General features: G+C 40.2%; 2 protein-coding genes across 4 annotated transcripts in view; one reads left to right on the forward strand and one right to left on the reverse strand.

Annotated features, from left to right (window-relative positions):
• AAMDC (adipogenesis associated Mth938 domain containing) overlaps positions 1 to 23043 on the reverse strand; it is a 33166-nt gene extending 10123 nt beyond the window's left edge. Inside the window, exons 1-2 of the mRNA XM_082844532.1 lie at positions 22922 to 23043; positions 14497 to 14646 (exon numbers count right to left, since the gene is read on the reverse strand). Coding sequence (XP_082700658.1) covers positions 14497 to 14628 — 132 coding nt within the window. The 5' untranslated portion in view covers positions 14629 to 14646; positions 22922 to 23043. The remainder of the gene's footprint in view (positions 1 to 14496; positions 14647 to 22921) is intronic.
• A 250-nt stretch (positions 23044 to 23293) lies between these two features.
• The window catches only part of RSF1 (remodeling and spacing factor 1), a 166001-nt gene continuing 163418 nt past the window's right edge, over positions 23294 to 25876 (forward strand). For all 3 annotated transcript variants that reach the window (XM_082845553.1, XM_082845554.1, XM_082845555.1), the window contains exon 1: positions 23294 to 23643. In XM_082845553.1, coding sequence (XP_082701679.1) covers positions 23457 to 23643 — 187 coding nt within the window. In that variant the 5' untranslated portion in view covers positions 23294 to 23456. The remainder of the gene's footprint in view (positions 23644 to 25876) is intronic.

The raw sequence follows: 25876 nt of genomic DNA on the forward strand, positions 1-25876 counted from the left end.
GTTGTAAGAGAATGTCCTTGTTTTTTGGGGAAATACACACAGGTATTTAGGAACAAAGGGGTAGAATACAGCAGTTCAGAAAAAAGTCTGTTGGAGAAGAGGATGATAAAGAAAATATGATAAACTTAACATTTGGGTCTGGGTAAAAATGAGAATTCTAATATTCCTGTAACTTTTCTGTAAGTCTTAAATTATTTCAAAATAAACAGCTTAAAAAATAACCCTGAAAAAAAAATAACCCTGTAGTATTGGCAGGTTATAGATTAGCAGGAAGAGACCACATATAGGCACACATACCTACTCACTACTTCCTGATTTATTTAGCCAAGGAAACAAAGTTTAGCATAAGCCAGGTGGCTACACAAAGCAGGAACAGATGCAGCCCATCTTTTCTGGCTTTCTCCATGTTTCTTGATTCCCTGTGGGGTGTACAACTACTGCTGACACTCTTCACTCAGTGAGTGTTCCAGAGCTGATAACATAGCCAGTCTCTCACACTAACACCTTTTTATGTTCTGACTTAACTTCATCAGCATCTTCTTAAGGAATTTACACTAAGACTATATGAGCTTACACTTAAGGGAATATCAGAGTGTTCTAAATTAGAACACCTGCACGTCAAAGAGTGAACCAAACTGATCAGCAGCAACGGTACTTCCTCATTGTGGGAGGGGATGCAGAGCTAGTGGCCAGGTAGCTCTGAACAGTATCTCTGCCTCCAGTTTTCCCTATTCTCCACAAAGATCAGAAGAGATTGGGGGAGATTAGATTCTTTATCTCTAAAGTAATTTAGGTTTATACATTAAAAAAATATATTTGTTTATTTGGCTGCATCAGGTCTTAGTTGCGGCATGCAGGATCTTCGTTGTGGCATGTGGGATCTTTCATTGTGGCACACAGGCTCCAGAGTGCGTGGGCTCAGTGGTTGCAGTGTGTGGGCTCTCTAGTTATGGTGTGAGGGGTCAGTAGTCGTGGCACGTGCGGGCTTAGTTGCCCTATGGCATGTGGGATCTTAGTTCCCCGACAAGGGATTGAACCTGCATCCCCTGCATTGGAAGGGAGATTCTTAACCACTGGACCACCAGGGAAGTCCCTAGGTTTATACATTTTTAAAAGGCAAAACAAAAATGGGGATATTTTTTCATTTGATTACAATAATTGGTTCTTAAAGAATGCACCGATAAAACGATTGGATTAGATGCTTTTTTAGTTCCACAGCTCTGTGATCAATCCTAGAACCACCCTGAGCTGAACAGCTATGGTATGAAGAACTAACATTTTTTTTTTCTGGTACAACGACCAAGGTAAATATTTAACAGAATTACAAATCAGGGCTGGAGAGCTTCACCTGCCTTAAGTAAATGCATTTATCTGAAATACTGAATGATTCCTTCATTTAACAAAGAATAGGGACTTCCCTGCTGGCGCAGTGGTTGAGAATCTGCCTGCCTATGCAGGGGACACGGGTTCGATCCCTGGTCTGGGAAGATCCCACATGCCGTGGAGCAACTAAGCCCGTGTGCCACAACTACTGAGCCTGCACTCTAGAGCCCATGAGCCACAACTACTGAGCCCTCATACCTCAACTACTGAAGCCCATGCGCCTAGAGCCCGTGCTCTGCAATGAGAAGCCACCGCGATGAGAAGCCCACACACTGCAATGAAGAGTAGCCCCCGCTCCCCGCAACTAGAGAAAGCCCGCGTGCAGCAGCGAAGACCCAACACAGCCAAAAATAAATAAATTTATTAAGAAAACCCCCAAAGAATAGCATCTACTTTGAGGAGCACCATGATCCCCAGGCTGTAAGAGCTCACATTCTAGTATAAGGAAACAAGGCCACTGCTCAATGAAGTGAAAGGTCATAAAAGAGTGCAAAACCATAATCCTCTCAAGATTCAGAGACTGCAGACAGCAGGAGCCCGTCAGAGTTGCTGGAGCAGTGGAACTCAATTTGGCTGTTGCGTGCTTTACTGCAGGCCCAGGGTGTCACATACAGAGCCATGAAAGATAACTGCAACAGCCTGTGGATCCAGGCCTTGGTGGGTGATTACTTACAGCCTTGCGCATAGGTCTGTGTTTGAAGCATCAGCCTGTTATTGAGGCATCCTCACCCTGCCACCAGCTCCCTCTCTGCTTCTTGCGATCCCTCCCGGCAAACCACTAAGGCTCTCTACCCTTAGTGAGTGTCTGATTCTGTTCCTCTTTAAGAGGCTTTCCATAACATGTCAATGTTATGGAAATCTTATTGTTTTTTCTTGGAGGAAAGCTATTAGCATCTTTTCATGTGTCTGTTGGATATATGTATGTCTTCTTTGGAAAGATGTATATTCAGGACCTCTGCCCAATTATTAATTGGGTTATTTGTTTGTTGGTGTTGAGTTGTATGAGTTCTTTGTATATTTTAGATATTAACCCCTTATTAGATACATTGTTTACAAATATTTTCTTCCAAAGACTTTTGATTTTGTTGTTAGTTTCCTTCATTGTGCAAAAGCTTTTTAGTTTGATGTAGCTACATCAGGGAAATAGAAATAAAAACCACAGTGCAATATCACCTCAGATCTGTCAGAATGGCTGTTATCAAAAAGATAGCAAATAGCAAGTGTTGGCGAGGATGTGGAGAAAACGGAACCCTTGTGCACTGTTGGTGGGAATGTAACTTGGTGCAGCCACTATGGAAAACAGTACGGAGGTCCCTCAAAATATTAAAAATAGAAGTACCAGACAATCCAGCAATTCCACTTGTGTATTTTTGCAAAGAAAATGAAAACACTAAAAGAATGAAATCTTGCCATTTGCGACAAGGATGTACTTAGAGGGTATTAAGCTAAGTGATATAGGTCGGACAGAGGAAGACAAATACTGTATGATTTCACTTATATGTGAAATCTAAAAAACAAAACAAATAAACATGTAAAACAAAACAGAAATTAGACTCATAAACAGAGAATAAACAGGTGGTTGCCAGAGGGGAGGTGGTGGGGGAGATGCGTGAAATAGGTGAGGGAGATTAAGAGGTACAAACTTAACCGTTACAAAAGAAATGAGTCACAGGGATGAAATGTGCAGCATCGGGAATATAGTCAATAACAGAGTAAATATTTTGTATGATGGCAGATGGTAACTAGACTTATTGTGGTAATCATTTTGTAATGTATAGAAATATCAAATCATTATGTTGTGCACCTGAAACTTGCATAGTATTGTAGGTCAATTATACTTCAATCAATAAATCTGTCTATTGATAGAGTAAAGAAACACGACAACAAAATGCAATGCATGACACCTGACTGGATCTTGGGTTGGAAAGGAAAGCCAGCTATAAAAGATATTATTTTATTGGAACAATTGTTATAATTTGACTATGGAGTTGATGCTATTTAATATTATATAAATGTTGGATTTCTTGAGTGTAACATTATGATTATGTAAGGCAGAATGCCTTTGTTTTATTAGATACAGGCTGAAGTATTTAGTAAGTACTGACTTACTAAGTCAGTACTTACTTCCAAATGATTCAGCAAATATAGTTATTCGGAGAGAGAGAGAGAAAGCCACCGAAAGATAAATAAAGTAAATGTGCCAGAATATTAAAAACTGGTAAATCTAGGCTGATGGTATACAAGTGTTTATTATTTTTTTCCAATTTGTTATATAGGTTCAAAATATTTCAAAATAGAAAAAGGGGCAGGAGAGGTTCAATAGGCTTTTCAGGTCAACCACATTTAGAAGGTAAATGGGAAAACACAAGCAAAAACAAACACACACAAAAGCAGAAAGGGTTAGGGACAGCTCAGCTCATCTATCTTTCCTTTTGTGTCCTAAGTACTGGAACCTTTAGTCTGATCAAATGGACAAGACTCTGAGAATTATGTTATACTTTACACCTATTGCCTGTATTATATATAAAAATAAACCCACAAAATCGGCAATAGTTATAGAGGGCATTTGGGGGGAAATTTGAAGATAGGCTGTATACTAAATAGTAATGTTGTATCAAGGATCATATCCTTATTTGTGAGAATGATATTGTGGCTATGTAGGAGAATGTTTATGTTCTTAGGAAAAAAATGCTAAAATATCTGCCATTTACACTCAAATGATTGGGGAAAAATGTGTGTGTGTGTGTGTGTGTGTGTGTTTAGAGAGAAAACACCAACATGGCAAAGTATTAACAATTGAAGATTTTGAGAAAGGGTGTGCGGCTATTTATTGTAATATTCATACAACTGTTTCATAGGTTTAATATTGTTTAAAATTAAAAGGTGGGACTAAAATCAACTCCATGTCAATAAAAATTTTTTTTTAAATAGGTGGGGTAAAGTTTCCACATTTCCTTTGGTTCTCTTTAGGTGCCTGCTAATTGGTTTGGCTTTCTTTTAAATTTACACTTTTGTCATATCTTCCTCCTTGTCCCCTTTCAGCCTAACAAAAGGATATATAAATGAAAGACCTATGCATGTTTCCACATAGAAAACTCTTCTCCAATAAGATAGTTATTGCTTTAAGATAGAAATGAGTGAGGACAGTATGCAATAGGAGAAAAGTATAGGCTTTATAGTAAGACTCAGGTTCAAATCTTGGTTCCAAAAATTATTAGTGGTGTGACCCTGGAAATGCTATATTTGATCAGGCACACAGCAGTTGTTTAATGATTGGTAGAGATTTGGGAGTAGGTAGTAGTAATTATTATTTCAAGGACAGTGGTTGAAGACAGTAAATTTTCTTGATATTTCCATTCTGCAATCACTATATCATCTGCCCCTTCCCACCCTTAAACTGATAAAAAAGGAATCACAACATTAACCTACCTCAGAAGGAATGTCACAAAGTATAAAAAAAAATTTTTAATGACATTTATAATTAAAAATTCAATGCAGCCAACATTTATTGAGCCCATACTTTATGGGCACTGTGCCAAATGCATAGTTCTTGCCCTTAGGGAGTTCACCACTTAGTGAGGGAAACACGTAAATACACACTCAGTACTATACAGGTGAACTGCACTAAGTGCTAAAACAGAGGCACAAAGTATTATAGGAATACTGAGAATGGAGTAAGCAGCTCATTCTCACAAGGATTATCAGGAAGTGCTTCATAGAGGAGATAAAACAAAAGCTAGGAATTAAAGGATATATAAGATTTCAACAGGTACCAAGGGGAGCAGGTCATTTCAAGTAAAGGAACTGGTTTTAGGGACTTCCCTGGTGGCACAGTGGATAAGACTCTGTGCTCCCAATGCAGGGGGCCTGGGTTCGATCCTTGGTCAGGGAACTAGATCCCACATGCATGCCGCAACTAGGAGTTCGCATACCACAACTAAGGAGCCCACCTGCCACAACTAAGGAGCCTACGTGCTGCAACTAAGGAGCTGGTGAACCACAACTAAGGAGCCCGCCTGCCACAACTAAGACCCAGCGCAATCAAATAAATAAATAAATAAATAACAATAAATAAAAGGAAGTGGTTTTAGCAAAGGTACAGAGAATCAAAGATCATGGTAGGTTTGTAAGGGAATATGTATTTGGTATGGAATAGCTAGGTCTTCAGATGTGTTATGAAATATAGGGGATGAGAATGAAGGAAAAATTTGGAACTGTATCATTGTTTTAAAAAAATGGCCCTGAACACTATCCTAAGGAGTATTTGCTTAATTCTGAGGTCTATGGAAAGCCTTTGAAATTTTCTAAGCAGAGCAGTGACATGACTAGCTTTATGTTGGCCAAGTCAACAAATGTACTTTGTTGGATATGGTGGAGGAGAAAACTGGAGAAATAAAACTTCTGTCTGATGTTTCTCTTCTAGGTGACTGGGTGGATAGTGATTCCATTAATGGAGACGGAGAACACAAGAAAGTACCTGGATATTTGTGGGGGGTGGGGAGGTAGGGAAAAGGAAATGAAATCAGCTTTGGATATGTTTGGTTTAAGTTGCCCAAGGAACAACTCATATGCAGATGTACAACATGTGATTGAATATTCTGATAGTTTGGATAACTGTTCAGCAAATATTCACTCTTTTTGCCCTCTTGGTATGGGCAGAATATACTTCTGTGCCCTACTGATGTGGGAACTTATGTTGGTGAACCTGGGGCAAGCAAAGCCTTGAAATATACTTGCTCAGTGGAGCTTATGTTTGTGAGCTTCAGATAACACCATGAGAAGATCAGGTCCTGGCTAGTTCACTGGTCTAAGATGGATAAGAGACATATGGAGTACCCAGCCACCTTGCCAACTGCAGCCTGGAGTAGAGCTGCTCCAGCTAGACCTATAAGCATGATAATAAACACTTATTATTGTAAATCACTAAGTTTTGGGTAGTTCGTTAAAAAGAATAGCTGAACAATACTACTATATATTTAGAGCATGAAAAATAACTAGAGATAATACCTCCATCAGTTCATGGCATAAACAACTGTAGTACTCTAAAGTAAAAAGAAATCCCCTAAACACTCTCAGGCAATTAATTCCCTCAAGGATTCCCTATTAAGCAGCATTTGATGTACAAATCAGAGTGTTTCATGTCCAAGACTTTTAAAAGAGTTAATGCAGTCATTTCTATAGTTGAGAAACATACTGTAGAGCAGTATTATGTGCTAGGCGTGGTGCTAGGTAACTAAGGGAGAAAAGAAAAAACTTAAAAAGATCAAGTGTCTACTATGTGACAGGCACTGTGGTAGATGCTTTACAAAGATGAACATATTTAGTATTCAAAGCAACCACGTGAAATATATTATTTTCCAGGTCCCATCCCCAAGAGATTATGATTCAGTAGTTGGGAAGAGTGCAGGAGATACAGAACATGCATTTTAAACAAAGCTCTAGGTGATTCTGATGCAAGAGATCCATGAATCACACTGAGAAATACTGAGTGAGAGAAAGAATGAATTTGCATGATGGTAAGTGGCATGCATTTTTCAAATTTATTCTTCCCAACCCATTTATTACTCTTACATGAAGCCATGACAGACAGACATTATTATTCTCCTTTTATAAATGGTTAAACTGAGGCACAGTCAGGCTATATAACTTGGTTAAGGTATCTAGTTAAAATGTGACAGTGCCTGGACCTATAAATCTAAATATCTACTAGGTATCTCTTGATGCCCTATTGTAAGTTCAAGCTCAACATATTCCAAAAGAATTAATCATTTTCTCTACTCAGCCTCTGCCCCAAACACAAACACATCTGTTCCTCCTCTTCATATACCCAATCTCAATAAATGGCACTACCATGTACCCATTTATCCATGCTAGAATTCTCCTTTGCCTGCTAAATCTAATAAACTGCCTTATCCTGCCAATTTCACCTTCTTTTCTTAAATTAATTTTTTTTTTTTTTTTTTGCGGTACATGGGCCTCTCACTGTTGTGGCCTCTCCTATTGCAGAGCACAGGCTCCAGACGTGCAGGCTCAGTGGCCATGGCTCACGGGCCCAGCTGCTCCGCGGCATGTGGGATCTTCCCAGACCTGGGCACGAACCCGTGTCCCCTGCATCGGCAGGCGGACTCCCAACCACTGCGCCACCAGGGAAGCCCTTAAATTAATTTTTTACTGAAGTATAGCTGAATTACAATGTTGTGTTAATTGCTGCTGTACAGCAAAGTGACTCAATTATACATATATATACATACTTTTTCATATTCTTTTCCATTATGGTTTATCACAGGATATTGAATATAGTTCCCTGTGCTACACAGTAGGACCTTGTTGTTTATTTATTCTGTATATACCAGTTTGCATCTACTAATCCCAAACTCCCAATCCAACCCTCTCACCTTCTTAATAGTTTTCATATTTGCTGTTTCATATCCACCCATCCTACTACTAACTTAAGAATAACAGCTTAATTTATTGAGTGCCTACACCATATCTAGCACATACAGTAACCCTTAGATCAACTCTGTGAGGTGGGTAATATTACTATCTCCATTCTATAGATGAGGACTCTGAGGCTTAATAGCTTTGATTTGATGTCCTTTTGCCTCTATACAGGTAAGTTCTAGTCAACAGCTTAGCTTTTCCTCTCATCTTTCCTAGTTCTTCTCTCTCCAACTAGTTCTAGAACACCTCCTCTTGTTTATTCTACTGACAAATGAAACTTAACAAGATGAAAACTAAACCTACAGCAAACTTTTCCTATTTTCCTGTTATCATCACTGGCAACTTCACAGTTTTGTAGTCTTTAGTGTTGAAGTTTATAAGAGGAATCATGATGTAGTAGAAAGGAACAGGGAAGAAAGTTAGAATCTGACCTGAATATACTATTTGATTTCACATTTTTCTAGCTTTCTAGCTCTAAACTCTGTGCTTATTAAGTTTCCTTAAATACAGAATGAGGTTAAGGGTAATACTAACTCATGTAGTCTTATATGGGAAAAATATAATATATAGTGTTAAATCCATTTCTGAAGAAAAAATATCTCTCCAGTGTGGCACACTCATAAGTTGGTACTCCAATATATCTTAAACCCATAGTCTGGATAATCTTTGTCAGTCAAATCAATCTCCTGCTTAAGTATCTGAAGTGGCTATGTCTTATCTACTGAATAAAATGTAAACTGAACTCTGCAGACACCCGACACCCTCAACTATACCACTGCCTATTCTTACACCACACTAGCTTTACTCTATGAAACAATCCAATGGAGTCATTTGGTTCACCAAGCATTATAGCTTCTTATTCCTCAGCCTGCTCTCATTCTGTCCCTTCTATATCTCAAAGCCCTCTCATTTCTTTTACCAATCCTTTCTTTTTATAAAGAAAGGTATATTCCTTTCTTTAAGATCCAGGTTGGTAGCTAACAAACAACTAGGTGTCTGGATCAAAACAATGAGTGCATGCAGTTCAAAACAAAGGCACCACAATGAGACCGGTAGGAGGGGTGGACACACGATATAATCCAATCCTGTACTCCCCGGGTGGGCAACCCACAAACTGGAGATTAATTATATTACAGAGGTTCTTGCACAGGAGTGAGAGTTCTGAGCCCCACTAAGGCCTTCCAGCCCAGGGGTCTGGCACTATGAAGAGGACTTGGCTTTGAAGGCTAGGAGGACTTGAACGCAGAAGCTCCTCAGGATTGATGGAAATAGAGACTTCACTCTTAAAGGGCATACACAAAATCTCATACACCCTGGGACCAAGGGTAAAAGCAGTAATTTGATAGAAGACTGGCCCAGACTTACCTGCTGGTCTTGGAGGGTCTCCTGGGGTGGGGGAGACCCTGGGGACATAGACAATGGTGGCAGAAACATCAGGGAGCATTCATTTGCATGAGCTCTCCTGGAGGCTGACACACCTTGGCACATCAAGACCCGGCAGAACGGAACAGGCTGTAGGCTTTACTGCTGGGATGCCTGAGGTCAAATAACAAACTGGATGGGAACATAGCCCCACCCATCAGCAGACAGGCTGCCTAAAGACTTCCTGAGCCCACAGCCGCCTCTAGACAGCTTCTAGACACAGCCCTGCCCACCAGAGGGCCAAGACCCAGCTCAACCCACCAGTGGGCAGACATCAGAACTAAGAAAACTATAGTCCTGCAGCCTGCTGCAGGCTAGACACTACCCTGGGACCAGCTGGCCCCTGGCCCTTGGGTGACGAAAGGGGAGTGTAATCCTGGGACACATAGGATGTCTCCTACAGAGGACTACTTTTCCAAGGTGGAGAAACATAACTAACCTACCACATACATAAAAATACAAATAGCAATTTAGAAAAGATGAGGAGACAGAGGAATATGTTTCAGATGAAGGAACAAGATAAAACCCCAGAGGAAGAACTAAGTGACATGGAGATAGGCAATCTACCCACGAAAGAGTTCAGAGTAATGATCGTAAAGATGATCAAGGAACTCAGGAGGAGAATGGATGCACAGAGTGAGAAATTAGAAGTTTTTAACAAGGAATTAGAAAGTATAAAGAACAACCAAACAGAACTGACAAATACAATAACTGAAATGAAAAACACACTAGAAGGAATCAATAGTAGATTAAATGAAGCAGATGAATGGATCAGTGAGCTGGAATACAGAGTAGTGGAAATCACCACTGCCAAACAGAAAGAAGAAAAAAAAATGAAAAGAAATGAGGACAGTTTGAGAGACCTCTGGGACAACATCAAATACACTAATATTCGCATTATAGGGATCCCAGAAGAAGAGAGAAAGGGCCTGAAAAAACATTTGGAGAGATAGTAGCTGAAACCTTCCCTAACCTGAGAAAGGAAATAATCACCAAAGTCTAGGAAGCGCAGAGTCCCATACAGGATTAACCCATAGAAGAACACACTAAGACATGTTGTAATCAAAATGACAAAAATTAAAGATAGAATATTAAAAATAACAAGGGAAAAGCAACAAATAACATACAAAGGAACTCCCATAAGGCTATCAGCTGATTTTTCAGCAGAAACTCTGCAGGCCAGAAGGGAGTGGCACAATACACTTAAAGTGATGAAAGAGGAAAAATCTACAGTCAAATAATACTCTACCCAACAAGGCTCTTGTTCAGATTTGACGGAGAAATCAAAAGCTTTTCAGACAAGCAAAAGCTAAAAGAATTCAGCACCACCAAACCAGCTTTACGACAAATGCTAAAGGAACTTCTCTAGGCAGAAAAGAAAAGGCCACAACTAGGAACAAGAAAATTATGAAATGGAAAAGCTCACTGGTAAAGGCAAACATACAATAAAGGTAGGAAGTCATCCAAACATATAGCTAGTAGGGAGGTTAAATGACAAAAGTAGTGAAATTATTTGTAACCACGATAAGTGGTTAAGGGATACACAAAACAATTAGATGTAAAATATAATATCAAAAAAAGTAATTGTGGGGCTTCCCTGGTGGTCCAGTGGTTAAGACTCTGTGCTTCCACTGCTGGGGGTGTGGGTTCGATCCCTAGTCAGCAAACTAAGATCCCACATGCTGTGTGGCATGGCCAAAAAAAAAAAAAGTAATTGTGAGGAGAAGAGAGTACAAATGCAGGTTATCTAAAATGCATTGGACATTAAGAGATCAGCAACTTAAGCATATATATATATATACAGACTGCTACACAAAAGCCTCACTGTAAACAAAAATCTCTAATAGATATATGCACAAAAAAGAAAAAGGAATCCAAACATAACACTAAAGATAGTCATCAAGGACTTCCCTGGTGGTGCAGTGGTTAAGACTCCACCTGCCAATGCAGGGGACACAGGTTCAAGCCCTGGTCTGGGAAGATCCCACATGCCACAGAGTAACAAAGCCCATGTGCCACAACTACCAAGCCTGCGCTCTAGAGCCTGCGAGCCACAACTACTGAGCCCACGTGCCACAACTACTGAAGCCTGTGTGCCTAGAGCCCGTGCTCCACAAGAGAAGCCACCACAGTGAGAAGCCCGTGCACTGCAACAAAGAGCAGCACCCGCTCACTGCAACTACAGAAAGCCTGTGTGCAGCAGCGAAGACCCAGCACAGCCAAAAATAAATAAATAAATTAATTAAAAAAAAAAGATAGTCATCAAATTACAAGAGAAGAGAACAAAAGAAGAAAGGGGAAAAAAGACCTCATAAACAAATCCAAAACAATTAACAAAATGGCAATAGTAACATACCTATTGATAACTGCCTTAAATGTAAACAAACTAAATGCACAAACCAAAAGATATACACTGGCTGAATAGATACAGAACAGGACCTGTATATATGCTGCCTACAAGAGACTCATTTCAGATCTAGAGACACATACAGACTGAAAGCGAGGGGACAGTAGAAGATATTCCATGCAAATGGAAATCAAAACAAAGCCACAGTAGCAATATTTTTATCAGAGAAAGTAGACTTTAAAATGAAGATTATTATAAGAGATAAAGAAGGACATATGCATAATGATCAAAGGATCAAGCGAAGAAGAAGATATAACAATTGTAAATACATAGGAACACCTCAATATATAAAGCAAATGTTAACAAACGTAAGAGGAGAAATTGACAGTAACACAATAACAGTGGGGAACTTTAACACACCCCACTATCCCATCCCCACTTCTGTGGTCACCTTGGAAAGCAACAACCTGGAATCACAGTGAAAACTACCAGCTTTGCAATCACCTAATGGATTAAAGCTCCTTCAAATGCCCATTCCCAGAGAACTGTCATTATTTGACCTGTCTGGTGGCTCCTTGGAAGGCCCCACTCATAGGCTCTCTTTATTTGATCTGACTTGGAGCTTGCCAGTGCAAACCATCTTTTATCCCAGAAAAGCTTGTCAAAAACAGTCACAGACAATTGTTTAACAGTGCAGCTGCCTGAGGCAGTAGACAACAGGGCAAATGAGAGGTTCCAATAAACTAAAATGAAAAAAATAAGAAATGAGATGTTTATGGGGGCTTTGAAAAGCTCAGGTATGAACCTTGGTATTGAAAAGGCCAAACACATGTCCAGGATTGTGCACATGCTCAGGAATGACATGAAAAGGCCCTAAGATCACAATTCTGGGTACCCTTGAGAGTCTGCATAAGCAAGGAGCAAGCAGAGTTTTAAACTGTCTGGCTAAGTATTGATTACATACCCCAAATTGCATACAGAGCCCCTTACCATAAAGTGGAACACCTATTGGTTTCAGGCATATAGGGAAACTTCTGTCATTGTTTCAGGAAACCATATCTAAAGAACTAAAGGAAAGTGTGAGAACAGTATCTAACCAAATAGAGAATAATAATAAAAAGATAGAAATTATTTTTTAAAGGAAATCCTGGAGCTGGAAAGTACAATATTGAAATGAAAAGTTCACTAAAGGGGTACAATGGCAGGTAAGAATCAGCAAAACTGAAAGATAGGTAAATTGAGATGATCCAATCTGAGAAAAAGGATAGAAAAATGAATGAAAACAATGAACAGAGCCTCAAGAGAACTGTGGGACACCGGAAACCCCTACAAAAAAAAAACCCCAAAAAACACACAACATACTCCCTAACAGTTTTCACAGAGGAGAAGAGATAGAAGGGGCAGAAAGAATATTTGAAGAAATAATGGGTGAAAACATCTGAAATTTGATGATGAACAACAATCTACACATCTATGAAGCTCAATACATTCCAAGTAGGATAAACTCAAAGAGATCCACATGTAGATGTATCATAGTCAAATTGTCAAAAGTTAAATATAAAGAGAGAATTTTGAAAGCAGCAAGAGAGAAGTGACTTGTCAAATCCAAAGAAATCTTAATAACATTTGATTTCTCATTAGTAACCAGTTAATGCCAAAAAAAGTGGGATGACATTTTCAAAGTATTGAAAGAAAAAGACTGTCTATCACAAACTGTATATCCAGCAAAACTATCCTTCAGAATGGAAGGATCAACTTCCATCACTACTGGATGAAGAGCTCCATTACTTGCACCTAAGTGTAAATTATTAAAACAAACAAACCAACAAACATAACCTAAAAAAAATTTTTTTTAACCCCAATCATGCAAAGACTTTGGAAAAGGTTCAAAGAGGAAACAGCAAATTAAGAAATACGTATTCAAGAAAAAATATAAATATTTGGTAGGAAAGGTGAAAATCTGTGATATTTCAAGAAAGACTGCTGCCTGCCTCCCTCCTCCTAGTTCAGTGAGGTGAGACTCCACTCCAGACTGCTGCAACCAAGAACATAGGGCTATTTCTTCTCTCAGCTACCAGCTGTAAGGCTTTCTTCCTGGGAGAATCAGGACATCAATGTTTCTCATACTGCCTGCAGCTATCTATTGCTGAAGCTTAGTCCCAAGTGAGTGTGGTGGAGAGGTAGGGGGTTCCCTTCTTTTATCCAACCTCCACTCATGGAATGGAGACCCTATTTTGGGCATGGCACACTGAGAATACTTGAGGAGCTGCAATATAAGGGAAATGAAATTTCAAATCACAATGAGATAGCATTTCACATCAACTAGGGTGGTATAATAAAAACAAAGCAAAACAAATAAGAGTTGATGAGGAAGGATTTAGAAAAATTGGATCCATCATACATTTCTAACATCTATAATGTAAAATGGTGCAGTTACTTTGGAAAACAGTCTGGCAGTTCCTCAAAAGGTGAAACATAGAGTTACCATATGACCCAGAATTTCCAATCCTAGGTATGTGCTGAATGATTCTGTTTATATGAAACATCTAGAATAGGCACATCTATAGCAACAGAATGTAGTAGTTGCCAGGAGCTGGAGGGAGGGAAGAATGGGTAGTGACTGCTAATGGTTATGGGGTTTCCTTTGGGGTGATAAATATATTCTGGAGTTAGTAGTGGTAGCTATTGTACAAGGTTATGACAAAAAATCCATTGAATTGCATACTTTAAAACTCTAATGGTGAGTTTAATGGTATGTGTATTATATTGAGAGAGAGAGAATGAAAGAAATAGTTACTTTTTACTTGGAACTTTGTCATTATGGCTTAGGAGTTTGAAAATCACTTGGTCAACCTTATGCAGTGTCAACCATATGCAGTGTCAACCATACACTAATAGCTTACCTCAGTTCCTGTTTCTCTCCAATCCCAAGCCCGACTTCCCCCTGGCCACACTTTGCAGTCCTTATAGATTTTAGTAGAGCCGTGTACTTTCATTTGCCCCCATGAGAGGGAAGCAATTTCAGGGGAAGACATAAGGAACTTAACTGAACTCTGAAATTAAAAGAAAAATACACTAAATCAGTTTTAAAGTAAGGTTGAAACAGCTTCAAAATACAGGAGCTATACTATAAACAGAATGTATTTCAAATTATAATGCTGTATACAAGATATAGTAAGCCCTGGTCCTCTATGAGTTAAGATGCATCTTTCTCATTTATGTGGTTGTCACTTCTTCTCCAGAGGTCTAAAAAGTGAAATGTTTTTCTTGGGATCCTGAATCATCCAACCATGGAAACTAGATACTACAATTATTTCTCAGACGCTGGAGGGAATTCTCTGGATTTTTTTTTGTTTTTGTGGCACGCGGGCCTCTCACCGCCGCGGCCTCTCCCGTTGCGGAACACAGGCTCCAGACGCACAGGCTCAGCCGCTCCGTGGCATGTGGGATTCTCCCGGACCGGGGCACGAACCCGTGTTCCCTGCATCGGCAGGCGGACTTTTAACCACTGCGCCACCAGGGAAGCCCCTCAGGATATTTTTGAGAGATAAAATTAAAGGTGGAGATTTACTTCAGCATGATGGAGTGAGGAAGTTGACAAATCCTTTCCCAAAAAGCAGGTATAAAGCTGGACAAAACTGTCAAAATAAAAATTTGGCACTCTGGAAATAATATTAAAGATATATTGCAAACTGAAAAACGCTTATTCATGAAAACCACTGAATTTCAGATAAGAACAGTAAGATGTTTTGTTGTTCTTGCCTGGGATTACTCCCATGCCCCTACAACAGTTCTGTTGGCACAGAGGTTCAACTTGATTGGGGCAGGGCATGAAAATCAACAGTCTTGCTGCTAAGGCAGAGGAGGCTCACTTGATTTAGAGCATTTTCAGTTAACTTGGTGATTTCAGTGGCAAGTAAATATGGGTGGCAGGTGGCTCTGCTTCCTTAATATTGTAAGCCTGTTTGGAACAAGCAATGGATTGTCAGAGTAGACAGGGATTTAAAAGGAATTCCCAAGAGGTGCTTGATAAGCTCTCTATCCAGAGTGGAGCAAAGGCTGTGAGCATATGCATCAAAGACAGGAATAGGCCTAAGTCATGGAAATGTTCTGGGCCAATGGAGCCTATAGAACATGCAAAGTGAAGAGGTGAGGGGGCTCAGAAGGACTCAGAAGAATGTAAGAGCCAGGGAAGAGATAAAAACATCTGAACATTGAATGTACTCCCCAGCACAGACACTGATCCATCAGTAGAGAGGGTTAAGTCTTACTGGCTTGAGGTGTTTGAACACAATCTTTGGCTGTACACTAAGACATATAGGCACAGAGGAGACCCCCTAGGAAGCCAAGCTTAAAAGTAAAAACAAGGGGAACTCCCTTACGGTCCAGTGATTAGGACTTGGCACTTTCACTTCTGGGACCAGGGTTCAATCCCTGGTTGGGGAGTTCCCACAAGCCATGTAGCACGGACGAAAAAAAAAAAAAGAGAAAAAAAAAAAGCCCTTAATACAGATTTCAGTGGCCACACATTGCATGGGAGACAGAATCCACAGATTTAGTTTAGGCAAGTGACTAAACAGAAACAAATAAACTAAGAACAACAATGTAGGGGGAAAATCCAAATCCAGACTCTATAATACATTATCTAAAATACCCAGTTTTCAATAAAAAATTACAAGACATGCAAAGAAACAAAAAAATGTGACTCATACTCATCAACTGAAACAGTATCTGAGCACTCCCATATATTTGATTTAGCAAAGACTTCAAAGAAGCTACTCTAAATATGTTCAAAGAACTAAAGGAAACTATTCATAAAGAATCAAAATTATGATGAAACAGGGGACGGGCAAGTTAGGGGGATGGGATTAAGAGATACAAAATGCTCTATATAAAATAGATACGCAACAAGGATATATTGTATAGCACAGGAAATTATAGCCATTATCTTGTAACTTTTAGTAGAGTATAATTTGTAAAAATACTGAATCACTATGTTGTATACCTAAAACTAATATAATGTTGTAAATCAACTATACCTCAGGGACTTTCCTGGTGGTCCAGTGGTTAACAATCCACCTTCCAGTGCAGCAGACGCGGGTTCCATCCCTGGTCAGGGAACTAAGATCCCGCATGCCGCAGGGCAATGAAGCCCGTGTGCTGCAACTACAGAGCCTGCATGCCACAACTACAGAGGCTGTGTGCTGCAACTAAGACCCGACGCAGCCAAAAATAAATAAATAAATATTTAAAGAAAACTATACTTCAGTGTAAAAATTATGACAATGACTCAATGAATATAGAATCTCAATAGAGACATTTCAAAAAAGAATCAAATGGGAATTCTAGCATTGATAAATACAATAGCTAAAAGGTGCTTGATTCAGGTTTCTCCAGAGAAACAGCACAAGTAGACTATATATATTAACAGATTTATTTCACAGAAGTGGCTCATGCAACTGTGGGGATTGGCTAGTGCAAAATGTGCAGGGCAGGCTGGCAGGCTGCTCTCAGGCAAGAGTTGTCATTTCAGTATTGACGTGTTATTTCTTCTTCCTCAAGGAAACCTCACTTTTCCTTTTGCAGCCTTTCAACTAATTGAATGAGGCCTTCCAAGAGTATTGAGGATAATCTTCTTTATTTAAAAGTCAACTAATTGTAGATGTAAACTAGGTCCACAAAACACCTTCATAGCCAGCACCTAGATTAGTGTTTGATTGGATAACTGAGTGCTATAGCCCAGCCAAGCTGACACACAAAATTAACCATCACAGTCTACCCCTTGTTAATATGGTACCTATATACATGTCCTTAAACTGTATTTAATCTCCAAATAAAGACAATAACAAAGTGATATTTCTCCCTAATATTAATAACTACTAACCTATTTTTAAAATGTGTAATATAACAAAGGACATAAACACACTATCTTTGGTGCTATGGGAGGAAGACACAAATTTATAAAACGTGATTCTTGTTGAGAAGTTAATATTACACTAGAGGAGAGAAGACATATGCAAATTACTAACAATTTTTTAAAGGTGACTTTTAAAAATTACAAGGTAACTTTTGAAAAGTGGTATAAGGAAATTGTAACGAACTGTTATGAGGGTTGAGAGAGACTTCTGTACTAGTCTGCTAGAGTTTCCGTAGTAAAATAACAAAGACTGGGTAGCTTAAACAACAGAAATTTATTTTCTCATAGTCTGGAGACTGGAAGTCCAAGATCAAAGTGCCAGCAGGGCTGGTTTCTGGTGAGACCTCTGTTCCTGGCTTGCAGATGGATTCTTTCTTGCTTTGTCCCCACATGGCCTTTTCTCTGTTCATGAGCACTTTTGATGTCTTTTCCTTTTCTTATAAAGATACCAGTCCCATTAGAGCCCCAATCCTCACGGCCTCATTTAACTTTAGTTACCTCCTTAAAGGCTCTATTTCCAAATATAGCCCCATTGAGGATTAGGGCTTCAACATATGAATTTTGGGGAGGCACAGTTTGGTCCATAGTAGCTATCCTATGGCAGTACTACACAGTCTTGATTACTGTAGCTTTGTAGTCACTTTTGAAACCAGGAAGTGTGAGACCTTCAACTTTGTTCATCACTTAAAAAACCGTTTAGGATATCCTGGGTTCCTTGCACTTCCATATTAATATTAGGACCAACTTACACATTTCTACAAAAAAGCCAACATAATTTTTCTTTCAGTAAAAATAATTATTTCATCAGAGAAATTGGTTTCAGCCATGCTCTTAAGAAATAAGAATAGACTGATGCATAACTCTTAAGAAAAAAGATGGTAAGGCACTTCTAAAAGTGTTTCTTCAATGAGTACAATTCTATTGCAACAGAGAATTCAGTTATCATTAAGAGAAAGAACCAGAAAATGGCTGGATTAAATCTTGTTTATTACTTCTTTTTATTTTCATATATTTTCCTATGAAACTATTTTGAAGACCATAGATTCCTACTTCTGTTGACATTTAACAGTTTTTTCACTACATATATCCATATACTTCTAGAAGTATTTCTTGTAAAAGTGAGTTTTAAACAAACCTAAGTAAATTTGCTCATTACTAATTAGGAATTCCCAAACTGGCTCCACAATTGAATCCAGTTCACTTCAATATACATTTGCCAGGCTTACAATATCTGTAAAAAAAATTGTGTGACAAATGCAAAGATAATATGTTGGGGAGACAGAAATATGTATAAATTATTCCATTATACGGCAGACTGTTATCAATGTAATTTGACAAAATTGAAGGCTAAGCCATTAAATTTTAAAATCAAAGCATAATTACATTCAATTAAATGCAGAAATATCTTTTAGAGTTCAAGAGTTTTCACAAATGTATAAACTTGCTAGTCATGAAACAGAATGTATCTCGAAATTTCCCTTGTGCACCTTTCTAGTCAATCCCCTTCCAAGCTCAAAAGAAGCTTTTGATTTCTATTCCCATATATTAGCCAGACCTTCATATTGATGGAATTTTACAGTACCTACTCTTTTGTGTCTTTCTTCTTTCACTCAAAATGCTTTTGAGATTCACCTATGTTGTAATATATATCAAGTGTGTATCAGTCTGAGTAGTAGTCTGTTGAAAGACTATATCACAATTTATTTACCCATTTTTCTTCTGATGAGCATTTTGTTTCTTTTTGGTATTTTGAATAAACTAGTCACTAATTCTGAATGCAAAACTATTTTGTCTTTTCCCCTAAGAGAATGTGAAATTTGAACTATCTTAAGAAATTTCTTATTCATAATTAAAGACTGAGTGTAGGTAATTTAATGCTTATTTAAAGGCTTCTTTATGGAAGTAGCAATAAATCAATTACAGTTTTTTTTAAAGCTACTTATTTTTTCTATCTTTACCTTTTAGTTTGATATATATAATGCAATTATTTAACTACGTAAATTGGGATTAAATTCTTGTAACCCACAAATTCTCTTAGCCCAAAGCAAGAAGAGACGGTGCTTATCATTTATTTTTTTTCCAAGAACAGACTTAGTGAAGGTATGACCTAAACCTTGCTTTGTAGTACAACATCTCTCATCTTTTGGGTGGATATAACTTTTGATGCCCAAGGACTTTGTTCTAATGCCAATCTTGATTACAAAAGCAGAAACTCTAACCTTATTTATCAGTCCCCGCTTTGAGTAACAGTGTCAGCACTGAGAAAAGAAAATAATTATATAAAGCTTTTTTTTTAGAAAGTTATATTTACAATCCCATGGGAGAGCAGGTGAGGTGCTGGAAAAGCTGAAAGCGAAGAGAGAGAAAGGAAAGAGGCAGGGGGGTAGTGTTCAGAAAACGATATAACTAAATCTTTCTTTTGGTTTGAAGGGTTTTTTTCCATCAAAATTCATTCACAAAGATATGATTTTATTTAATATTGTGTACCTGCCTTTCATTTAAGGTCAATTAAGTTATGATCTTATGAAGATTTTTGTATCTTTGCAAAACTGATAAGTTCTGGGTCAAATTTTTCTTAAACTGGGGTCTTCGGGGCCTCAGGTATAGAGATATATATACTTGGGAGTTTGAGAGTTCTACCAATATATTTCAGTTTATTTATTTATTTTTTTAATTGAGGGATAGTTGATGAACAACATTATATAAGTTTCAGGTGTACAACACAGTGATTCACACTTTTAAAACACAATTTTTAAAGGTTATACTATATTTACATCCATTATATTGTAAAATATTGACTATATTCCCTGGTATACAATATATGTTTTAGTTTAGTTCTGTTTCATTTCAGTGTTGTTTAAAATATTTTACTACACATTAAATTAAGACTTCTCTTTTGCTATGATAATTCATCACATTTTCCTAAAGTGAGACTTTTCTTTCTTTTTTTTTTAACTTTTTTTTTTTAAACATCTTTATTGGAGTATCATTGCTTTACAATAGTGTGTTAGTTTCTGCTTTATAACAAAGTGAATCAGATATACATACACATATATCCCCATAAAAATATGGAATGCTTCACGAATTTGCATGTCATCCTTGCGCAGGGGCCATGCTAATCTTCTCTGTATCATTCCAATTTTAATATATGTGCTGCCGAAACGAGCACTTTTTAAACTTTTCTATTGTGGCACAATATACATAACATAAATCTTACCATTTTAACCATTTTTAAGTGTGTAGTTCAATGGCATGAAGTACATTCATATTGCTGTATAGACTTTAATTACATCAGTATTTCTTAAACTGATATTTTCAAGAGCATTTGTAAATTTTATTTTTCTTTTTTATAAAATTAATTTTTATTGGCATATCTTTACAATGTTGTGTTAGTTTCTACTGTACAGCAAAATGAATCAGCTATACATATACATATATCCCCTCTTTTTTGGATTTCCTTTCCATTTAGGTCACCACAGTGCATTAAGTACAATTCCTGTGCTATACAGTATGTTCTCGTTAGTAATCTATTTTATACATAGTATCTATAGTGTATATGTGTCAATCCCAATCTCCCAATTCCTCCCCCTCCCAGTATTTGTAAATTTTAAAAGAACATTTTTTTCCTTTAAAAAGGGTTTGTAGGGACTTCCCTGGTGGTGCAGTGGTTAAGAATCTGCCTGCCAAAGTAGGGGACACAGGTTCGAGCCCTGGTCTGGGAAGACCCCACATGCCGTGGAGCAACTAAGCCCCAGCACCACAACTACTGAGCCTGCATGCCACAACTACTGAAGCCCACATGCCTAGAGCCCATGCTCCACAGCAAAGAGAAGCCACCATAATCGCACTGCAACGAAGAGTAGCCACTGCTTGCCACAACTAGAGAAAGCCCGCGCACAGCAACAAAGACCCAACACAGCCAAAAATAAATAAATAAAATTTTAAAATAAATAAATTAATAAAAAGGGTTTGTAATTTTTTTTTTTAAAGTTTTTTGCTGCACCCCACTGGTATGTGGGATCTTAGTTCCCCGACCAGGGATCGAACTCTCACCTCCTGCATTGGAAGGCAGAGTCTTAACCATTGGACTGATGGGGAAGTCCCCAAAAGGGTTTGTATATTATTTGAGATTAAGAATCAGTATTCTAGGTAATAAAGTCCTCTTATAATATAGAATTTTTTTCTCTTGATAAACGAGTATTCTTTCTTTCTTTAGACAATAAGTCTGATATAGAACATTACAGTTTTTCCCTTTTTTACCTAGAAATGCAGAAGAAAATTCAATTTTTAATTGTGGTAATCAGTTTTTCTGTTCCCAATATAATTACTTGCCTATATATTTCTTTATTTTCCTTTAATTATAAATGGTCCTATTTTAAATGGTTTATATTATACTTTGAAATTCTTTTTAGTAAGTAGATACTATATAAATTTTAAATGCGCACTGAAATTTTTGGCTTAAAGTAGTAAACTATCAATTACAAATAGCTGAACTCTATCTAAGTTTTAGGAATTTTCTTCAATAGTAGCAACTAATATTTTTAAAGTATTTACAGTGTGCCAGGGCATTGTGCTAATCAATGTACTGTGAATTATCTAGTAAAATCCTATGTTGTAGGTACTATTATCACCCCGACTTTACAGAGGTTCAAAGAAATAAAAAATCTTCCGCAATGTCCTGAGGCGGTTCCGTTAGAAATCAAGTCTTGCTCAACTGCAAAGCTCAGGCTCTTAACCAAAATGCACATTGTATCCCAAGCCGCACATTCTACTTTGCATTACTGATGGTTTTTCCGAGATTCTTTGTGGGAGAATGCTCATTGCTTCTCCCAACGAAGCGGAACCCTGTCTTGTAACAAACTTTTTGCCCTTGCACAAAGTTTCCTACCATGTCCACCCTCAGTGCAGTCCTGGTCCACCCTCTGATCTTGGGCTGCTACAGAGCCTGGTCCCCAGATCTTCGTGCCTCAACAAAGCCCCTCTCCCTCACACGCTGGAAACCACAGCAGGGCCCTGTCCTCTCACACCTTGGTCCCTGTGAAGAGCCTGGTCCCTTTAGACCCTGATTTCCTAGCAGGGCCCCAACTCCGCAGACTAGTGATCCCGGCAGAGCCTCGTTCCATCAGGCCCTCGTCCCCCAGAGTTTTCAGACACTGCTTTCCAGCACAGGTGCAGTTCTTGTACCTTAGCAGTATCCCTCAGCAGACTTTCACTGAGACTTCTCCATACAAAGGTTCCAACCCAACCCCTAATTCAGGGCACCTCTCCACCTTTCCCTTCTCCACCTTTTTCTCAGAATCGTTTTTTTCCCCCCTATTCTGCTCTTTTGTTGCTTCTTATTCACTCTCCTCAACTTCCCCCACCATCTGGTGCCCCAGTTTCTGTCCCGGGAGTGCCCCCCCCAAACTTACCCAACGCCCTCTCTCCAAGGAGCAGCGATCTCGAACGGCTCCCTGCTTTACCTCTCACCTTTGCTCCCGAGGACCCGGCTAGGCGATTCCCCCCACGACTCGCGCGGCCCTGAAAAAGTCTTTTGGCCTGTTATCGAGTGCAGCTCCGCCCTCTTCAAGCCTATTGGTCACCGTTCCTAAAACTCCCGCCTCTCCAGCTTCCAGCCCGCCTCCCTGCCCCGCAGCCCTTGTTTTCATTCCCCTTGTCACACGAGGCAGTGGCGAACCCGAAGTGGGAGGAGCGAGGGAGGGGGGCGGAAAGAGAGCAGAAAGCGAAAGGCACGGGGCGCCTCTCTTTCCTACGTCTGACTAGGTTCTCGACTGCTCCGGGCCGCCGTTGTATTGTGGGATCGCTGCGCCGTGCCTGAGACGCTCGGATCCACAGGGGCGCCCACTTGCTAGCGCCTCCTGTCGTCTGTAAGGTTGCCCTGCCATTCCTCGGCACCCCAACTCCCCCCACCCCCCTATCGCCTCCTCCTCCATCCTCCAGTTCAAAATGGCGGCGGCGGCGGCAGCGGCGGTGGCTATGGCTCCTCCGGGCTGCCCGGGTTCTTGCCCCAACTTCGCCGTAGTCTGCTCCTTCTTGGAGCGCTACGGGCCGCTGCTCGACCTGCCTGAGTTGCCGTTCCCCGAGCTGGAGCGGGTGCTGCAAGCTCCGCCGCCGGACGTCGGCAACGGAGAAGGTAAGCTAGGGGCCCGAACGCCCGGCGGGAAGCGGCCCTGGCATGCTCCTTCTCTCCGCTCTTCACAGACACCCCGGACCTCCGCGGCTCTGGCCTCCCGCTGGGGCGCAGTTCAGCCCGGCCGATCTTCTCCTCCCAGCCCCCGGGGTCTTGGGCAGTGGGGAGGCGGGGCGGAGGCCCCATAGAGCCACTCCGCCCGACGCCCAGCAGAGGTGGGGGCGTCGCGGGCTAGGTCTGGGCTGGGGGCGGGGAGGGGTCATTGTGCTGGTCGGCCGCCCCTGGGACTGCTATCCCGCGGCGGGGACCGGGCCCCCCAATCCTTCTCCCTCTCGGTGGCGGGGGAAGGGGAGCGCAGGTTCCGGCCAGCTTTGCGCTTTTCTCCTCCACTCCTCCCTCACTCCCTCCCCTCCTCCCACCATCCTCGCTACCATCTCCGGGGAGGCTGGGCTCATCTTCTCGGGGCGCCCCTTTCTCTCCCTCCACCTGGGTGGGCGGGGGCAGCGGACACTTCATCTCTCCCTCCCTCTAGTGGGAACTCCCCCGAGAGAGTCGGCTCTGGTCTCTTTTCCTTTCCCCTCCAGGGCTGGTTTAACCCCCCAAACTCCTTCCTCTGAGTCCGGAGGTTTGCTCCTCCTCCTTAGGAGGGGGTCCTCTTCCATTCTCGCTTTGGGGGGTGAAGTCGGTTCAGCTTCTCCACTTTGGAGGGTAGAGGGTTAATTTCTCCTCCCCCATAGTTTTTCTCCTCCCCACCTCCCCCCAAATAATAGAAGAGCATCTCCCCACTTTTCCAGTCCCTTCCCCCTTCATCCTGGCATAAGGCTTAGGGGAAGAAGAAGTCGCCCTCCCATTTGCAGGGTAGGGTGGGGTGGTTAGTATGTAGGGTGGAGGAGGGGCTCAGACGGAGGGGAAACAGTTGAAGAAGGTGCTTGTTGCTCATGTTTCTCTCTCTGGTGCCGCCGGTCTATTATTGGTGTTCGCAAGTGGTGCTCCTTCCACATAAGGCCACCGCGCGGCTTCAGGGCGCATGCTCTGCCCGGCCCCATTGAAACTTCCTGCTGCTGCTGCGGCGGCGGCGGCTGGTGGTTCTTTTCGCTGGAGCATCTCCGCGCTGCGCCTGCTGCCTCCAGCCCTCATTGAGCGCATACACTCACTCCCTCCCTATTTATTCCCGATCCATGCCTCTGCTTTCTGGCACATTTCTTTTTTCAGAGAAGGGTTTTTTTGTTGTACTCTGAGCATTGCCTTTATCTGGGAACAGCCCTTGGCTGGAGAAGAAACGTTTCCAAATAGGTCTTTTTTTTCCCCCCTTTTTGTCCGTATTAGGTGGCCACAGTGGACTGGGTATTGTGCAAAACAGATAGCTATTTCCTTTACAAGAAATCAGGACCGCTCTTTAATTCTCCATGGAAATGAAGAAGTTTCTGTTAACAGAATATATTTACATAGCTAGGAAGAGCCCAAGTGTGAAGTTGTTCAAAATATTACCTATAGAGAAAATTATATTATGGCTACCAAAGACTCAAATTAATACAGCAGTTATGATACAGGCATATATCTCTTCTTACCTGCCCAGATCTCCTCTACCATTCATAAATTCTGGCAAATAAAAGATTATATTATATAAAGACTTCTGCAGAATTTCTTGAAAAGTTAAACTCCCCAATATAGTAATTTCAATTGCAATTTGATGGCTATCAAATTGTATTTACATTTCTTTTACGGAAATGATCATTATGAAGGAGAGTGGTCATTATGAAGGAGAGTGCCTTATAAGTTACTTTTAGGATACCTTGGGAAATGATGGTAATGTATCTATAAGAGAGAAATGTGGGAATTTGAGGAAAGGGATTGCTGGTAAATTGTTTTTGGAATGTATTTGGACCAAGTTGGAATGCAGGCATAAATTTTCTGTCCTGGCATTATATTTTGGGTGGTATATAAGATTGCTTGCTTCTCCATTCCTTTTAAGTATTTTGGCCACTGCATTTGGCTTCTGTTAGTAACAAGAAAAAATACCAGAGTCAGTCTAATACTTCATGTTACTTTTCTATCTAGGATTGAACAATGGGCGACTAGCTAAGTAAAAAATGAGAAGTAATACGAGTTGAGAGATTATACCAGTGGGTTCAGCCATGCATTACTGTTGGTATAGTTTCAACTATAATAATAGATGTTGTCATAAGGTGATCCAAGAATAATAATTAATGTTACGCAGTTCAAGATCCTTGGCAAG

Source organism: Leucopleurus acutus (genome assembly GCF_964270905.1).
Source record: "Leucopleurus acutus genome assembly, chromosome: 8".
Lineage (NCBI taxonomy): Eukaryota > Metazoa > Chordata > Mammalia > Artiodactyla > Delphinidae > Leucopleurus > Leucopleurus acutus.